This window comes from Salvelinus sp. IW2-2015, linkage group LG33, assembly GCF_002910315.2.
Source record: "Salvelinus sp. IW2-2015 linkage group LG33, ASM291031v2, whole genome shotgun sequence".
NCBI lineage: Eukaryota > Metazoa > Chordata > Actinopteri > Salmoniformes > Salmonidae > Salvelinus > Salvelinus sp. IW2-2015.
Window position 1 is genome coordinate 387,375 of NC_036872.1, and position 6,267 is coordinate 393,641.

Genomic DNA, 6,267 nt, shown 5'->3' on the forward strand with positions numbered 1-6,267 from the left:
AAACAACCTCAAAATGTGACATTCACTCCAACTCAATAATGTACTGGAGATCATTGAGCACAGAATGTGAGAGACAATGTGTGTTTGTGAATGATGAGTGTGCGTGTAGTCCTGTTCGTGTGTGTGTGTGAGCAACAATAAGAGATAACAGTAAGCTTGCACGTACAATGTGGCAATAATATCTAGCCACACATTGACAGTGTTAACATCTACGAGTTGATTGGTTGAGAGTTGAACATAGATTGTGCTGATTGGACTCACCATAACATAGTGCCTCTGCATCTCTGTCTTCTCACTGGCCAGCTTCTCACACTCCAATTTCAAACTGCCGAAGACAGGGACACAATCAAAACAAAGCAAGAGGCCTCAGATACCATCACCAATCCTGAACACAACCAGAAAACATTCAAAATTCAGTTCAGATAAACATGGTCAGGAAAACCTCTTGGAATCATGGAAGAGCCATATTTGTTTACCTTTTTCCAGTAACAGAAGTTATAGGTCTAGGGCTATAGCAGCAGCAATATAGCCTACTGCCTGCTACTGTGAATGCAGGGCATTCCAGCTCACTGCTTTACCTCTCACTAGTCCCAAATACAGCAACATGCAGTTGCACACATGGGGAATAAGAGGGGATTTATAATAATCTGACCTCAGACGCCACCCCTCTGGCTCAAGCACATCTGCATGTCTTAGACCTATACTGTCTGAGCACAAAAACTGTGACATCTTGGCCTCAGAGTATTTGTGTGTGTGTGTGTGTGTGTGTGTGTGTGTGTGTGTGTGTGTGTGTGTGTGTGTGTGTGTGTGTGTGTGTGTGTGTGTGTGTGTGTTGAACAGACACTCACCTGTGGTACTGAGCTTGGAGAAACTGGAACTCCTCTTTGATGCGGTCCAGTGACTCTGGGATGGTGAATTTGAAAGGTTGGCCTGGGGCCTGGTGGGGTGTCTGTAAAAATAAGACATTTTTAAAAAGAAAACACATCATTCAAAACCGGTGTTTCTGCATCTGATGAAGCATTTCAAATACTTCAGCTGTAGGCTAATTAGTAGTGAATTACACAAAAAGCAATACGGCATTCGCTGCCATGTGCGATATACGCCTTGCCCTAATTACTGGGAGTGAATCATGATAAACTCATTACAGAAATGTTACAGGCCGACAGCCGCTAAGGCAATGACAAACAAAGGAACTTCGACCGACCCGCCATCGTGGGCATACAGAGCTATACAAATGCTAAAATGGTTCAACATGACAAATGAGTGCAGAGAATCTGCGGATGAGGAATGCGTTTCACTGGCCAACCTTACCGGGTGTCGACCCTGGGGATACATCGTTCTACCTCGGCAGATGCCCGGTTCCTGATAAACCCGTCTGCTAACAAAATAGGGACAGGCGCGGGGATGCTCCAGATTACGATAAATTCATCCTAGCTCCTTCCGAAACTGTCCGTTAAATGACACAAACACGTCCGACCATTTGTCCTCATAGATCTCCCGTCAACTCTTTATCAGCGGTGCTCCGGTGAATGATGCGTGTAAGAATCTCCTTTTCTCTCGCTGTAGGCTACTCCAGCATACGATCATGTATCAACCATAGAAGGGAGAAAAAAACAGGTGAGGACAAAAAAAAGTATCCTACTAGTCTTCCTATTCATGTAGACTGTAATCCTGTCCACGCAGCGATATCCAAATAGCCCGAAACTCCAGTTAGTCAACAAGCCAAACCCACAACGCGGTCATGAGAAGCGTAGGCTACTAAAACAAATCGACAGAAGTTAATTGTAATTTGAGTTGCCGCAATTGCTTGTGGTGAATGCTCGGTATAAATTAATATTCGTTAACCGAAGAATAACCTGTATTCGAATAAATGGGGGGGGGGGGCTGTAGTGCAAGAAAGGTTTCGTAAATGTTTTTGTTGTTTTGATAACTACCAGCACAACAAAATATAACGTTAGCTTGCCTCAAAAGCAACTTTCTCACGCGGTTTCAGACGGAGGGAGTTCTATTAACCTGAGCCGCGGTGCACCGCTCTATGGTGAACGGGCAAAAGCAGCGAGGAGCGCCCTACTCAAATCGAACACCAATCTGCACCGCTTGGTCAATTTGTCAGCATAGAACCATCGTCCATAAAAATCTATTTTCCATAAAATATATGTTCGATTTTTTTTTCAACGAATTTTCATTAGGAAGGTAGATAAAGCGTTTTGATCAAGCAAATAAGCAATCACTTTTGCATGTCAGAACACAGAATCATACTCTTTACTACAAGTGCTTAATCTAGCCTAGGCTACTTCACTTTTGTTTTGAACCTATTTAGCCGTGGGCTTTGGATGGGGAACCTGGCACACGCCCGGAGGTAACCCAGTTCCATAACGAATGCAATCCCTTTTCAACCAGGTTCATGCTCCCCTCATGGGAAAGCCAGTGCCAGATAATCGAACGCCTCCACCCAGCTAACCAAAAAATGAACCGCCCCCGAAAATTGCACAGGCCAATAGCCACAGGTCTTTTCACGTGGCAAAATGATGCGAGTGGTAGAATCCTCCAATAGATGTTCTATACATGTATTCAAGCCTGGCGATTAGTTTGAGCAACACAGACACTAGCCAATCCCGAATGACAGATAGGTTTAGCGAGGAATGGCGCACAAAACAGCTAGCTACTGAAGAGTGACAGATCTCAGCTGTCAATCAAAGTAACGTGGTGCCGTTAAAGGTCCTTAAATGCGCGATGATATCACGAATCCCCCATCAGACCAATTCTTTGAACGCCCTGCTATTTGAAATTTGTAGTTGTGTCTTCACCGGGTGAATATACTGTAGCCATAATGGGAGGTTAAACAGACACGCCTGGTTCCCAAATGAATGACGTATGTCACGCAGCTGAGAGTCTTGTTTGGAGCTGGGTGGTAACCAGTGATGACCCCCTTCCTGTAGCCCGGTTGACAACGTGAATTCGTTGACAGGGCTGGGTTCCATGAGGGAGGTGAAAATAAACATAATTTACTTGGTGGGGATAAAAACAACAATAGTATAGAAGAACAAGTTGTCGTCTCAAGTTTTCTCAGCGGTCTTGAGGAAGAGGGAAGATGGCAAGTACGCCCGAACGGAGTCAGAGGAACCCATAGAGGTTGGTAAGAAGGCTGGAAGAGAAAAAGGGAAGAAAGGGGAACATATTAAGAGTAAATATAGAGTGCTGCAGAAGGAAATTGAACACGACGAGAGTGAGGATGAATTAACTGCTCTGGCAGGTGCGGTGAAGACCGCCGAGTTTGAGCCCAGTTGGAGTAAGATTTTTGAAGAATGGATCCTTGCCTTCTGGCTGATCCATGTGTGGTGTCAGGTTGGGTGGAGAAGAGGTCGGGGAATGTTGGGTCGGTGAAAGTGACTCGAAGTGGAATTGTGTAGATTTTGTTGGGTGTCTGTCATCCAGAGGGGAGCTTGTGCGTTGCCCCGCGCAACTGGGGACAAGAACTGTGACTAGCGTTCCTCTCAGGGCGCCGTTGAAAAGAGTCAGTACTGGAGTGGCGTTAAATGTTCAGGAGAGTCAACTGAAGTTGAAGATTCCCGGTGTCTGTGACGCCCGCCGTTTGGTGCAACGCAGACCCAGTGGAGAGAGTGGTGAAACAGAGAAGACACTGTCTGGTACTACTGAGGTTTGATGCAGAGACTTTACCAGATAAAGTCAAGTTAGAATGTGTCAGTTATCCCGTGAGAGATTTGTCCCAAAACCATTACAGTGTCTTAGGTGTCAAGCTGATGGTCATGTGGCAGTAGTGTGTAGGAGGGAGATTCCTAGATGTGAGAAGTGTGCAGGAGGACATGAGACAAAGGAATGTGTAGTAAGTATCGGTGGAAGAATGTGTATGTGTAAACTGTAGGGATACCCATGGTGATGGAGATCAGAGGAGGCCGGTGAGAGAAAGGCAGTTTGAGGTTGCCAGGATCAGAATAGTACCAAAGTAGTGCAGAAGGTGTATGCTGAGGCAGTGAAGAGAGTAGTAGAGGAAGATGGGTCCAGGGTGAGAGATCCTAAGAGGATCCCTGTGAGTTGGCCGAGGCCAATAGAGAGTGATAGGAATAATGGTTGTCAACTGTACATCAGGAAAGGAACATAAATCACAGATGTTAGATGTTGCGGTGGCAGCAGCAGGTAAGTACTTGGGTGTACGAGATTTTACTGCAGAAGAGTTACAAGGTGTTTTGAACGATAATGTCTTGTCCTCCCAGTCTGCTGGCCTTCTGTAGGATTAGATCGGGACAATGTAAAGGAATAGGGGTGAGGTTTTAATGGGTGTAGGGTTAGTTGGTAGGGCAAATTTTTTTTCTCACAAAGTGTAATGAATTCATACTACAGAATAGTAGGCTGATACACAACCAATACAGTAGGTGGCGGCATGCACCTATAACATTTGTTTGTGGACCGCCATAATACCAAAGAAGAAGAAGCAGAATTAAAAGTTTTATTTATTTAATCTTTATTTAACCAGGCAAGTCAATTAAGAACAAATTCTTATTTACAATGACAGCCTACCAAGAGGTAAAGGCATCCTGTGGGGACGGGGCTGGGATAAATAAAAAAGTAGGACAAAACACACATCACGACAAGAAAGACACCACAACACTACATAAAGAGAAACCTAACACAACAATACAACACATGACAACAGTTGAGTGTGGCGACAACTGGATTTGGTTCAGTCGGTTGTCCTGATAAGCCCATCGCAGCTTGCTAGTTTATGCTGGCTAGATGGCAACAACAGCAGCATGGCGCTAATTAAAACCTGTCAAGTAAAGTGATGTCTATTTTGATGTGTAATATTGGTCACCATTTGGATTTGGTCACCATCTCCAATTTGTTCCATCCCTCTTTTTATTTGGAGTAGGATAGCAGCCTACATGACTAATAACTTGTAATATTGATACTAACTATCTGATGCCACAGGGAAACAGTCTACACTGCTCAATGGGGAGAGTTTGCGCTGCAAGTCTACAACACAACAACACCGGGCACAGTGTCCTTCGCTCCCACTTGCCGCAGTAAGGAGAGGGAAGTAGCTAGATAGTGTAGCCACTGCCTGAACTGCGAATTAGTTCGTATCCACTCGACTCTCAAACGTCATCAATTTGGGCAGCAGGCGTGTCCGTATAGCCTCTCCCAACCATAATAGACATGTATAGATAATAGATAGACATTATGATTGAATCTTGCGTGTCTTTACCCAATGCGGGACTTGTCATAAAACAGGTGGGATAAGCCTCACAATATGTATTCAACCTTAGAATATGTGATGGTTTTCTCATTGATGTTTGTCCTGTGGCAAGATTTGGAAACTATAGTATTGAGTGAGTAGATAAGGGGATTGGGAGTTCTGGGTAGACTTTAACAAGCTGTTAAGTATACTAGATGGCGCTTTCTGCCACACATATACGTCTAGATACGTACACCTTATCCGTAGAGACATCTAAGTACTTATGCTTGTCGAAATTAGTAAGTGATGTAAGTGCATGACTTACTAACCCTACAATCCAATCCTATATGTTGATTCCATCTGTGCTATCCAGTTTAGAGTAAACAAGAAGGTGTATTCCAGGCAAACCCCAAAGGTAGAACGCTGCCTGACATTTTCAACAACGTTTTGTCTTTTTGTATTTTGACAGACAGGGTAGATATTGACATGACATGATCATGACATGATCATTGTCACTTCATTTTCCTCGCAAACCACTCTTTGGCCTATTTCTCTGTTCCCCCCACCTACATTTGTTTAGAGTGGAGACGCACACCATTATCACCTGCTTTGAAGGACAGATATAACCAGCATACAAGCCTCTATTTGGTTTGCAAATGTTCATTCATTTCTGATTTGGTGGCTAAACAAATTACTGTGCTTTTATAAAGAACAAGAGAGACAGCCAGGAGAAGTGGCTATTTCAGCAGTGACCGTGTCAGTCCTGCTGTAGTGATGAGAAACTCTCAAAGATAATGGCTGAACAAGCAACTTCATGTGGGAGGCTAAATGGAGTGATCCCACTCTAGTCACTCACCACAATAGAAGAGGAGAGGGCTGCTACGCAGGATTCATGGTCCTGAGGTGTGTCAGCAATGGACATTTTCTTGAGGTTTTCAGTTGAGCTGTTCTATGAAGCCAGTCATTTGTTTCACTCGGCTTCATGGTGCAGTAATTCAGGCATAGCGGTGGACGTTCCACACGATGGTGTTATTCAATTGTGAAGACTAAGTAAGATATTTATTTTTGATAGA

General features: G+C 44.1%; 1 protein-coding gene across 7 annotated transcripts in view; it reads right to left on the reverse strand.

Moving 5' to 3' along the window:
* Positions 1-2,395, reverse strand: part of LOC111957882 (transducin-like enhancer protein 1) — a 43,286-nt gene extending 40,891 nt beyond the window's left edge. For 6 of the 7 annotated variants that reach the window (XM_070437081.1, XM_070437080.1, XM_070437079.1 and 3 more), the window contains exons 1-3: positions 1,312-2,278; positions 849-949; positions 262-325 (exon numbers count right to left, since the gene is read on the reverse strand). In XM_070437081.1, the coding sequence (XP_070293182.1) occupies positions 262-325; positions 849-949; positions 1,312-1,335 (189 nt within the window). In that variant the 5' untranslated portion in view covers positions 1,336-2,278. Of the gene's footprint in view, positions 1-261; positions 326-848; positions 950-1,311; positions 2,279-2,299 lie in introns of those variants that run through there. The other variant, XM_070437076.1, reaches the window with a different exon arrangement.
* Positions 2,396-6,267: the final 3,872 nt, after the last annotated feature.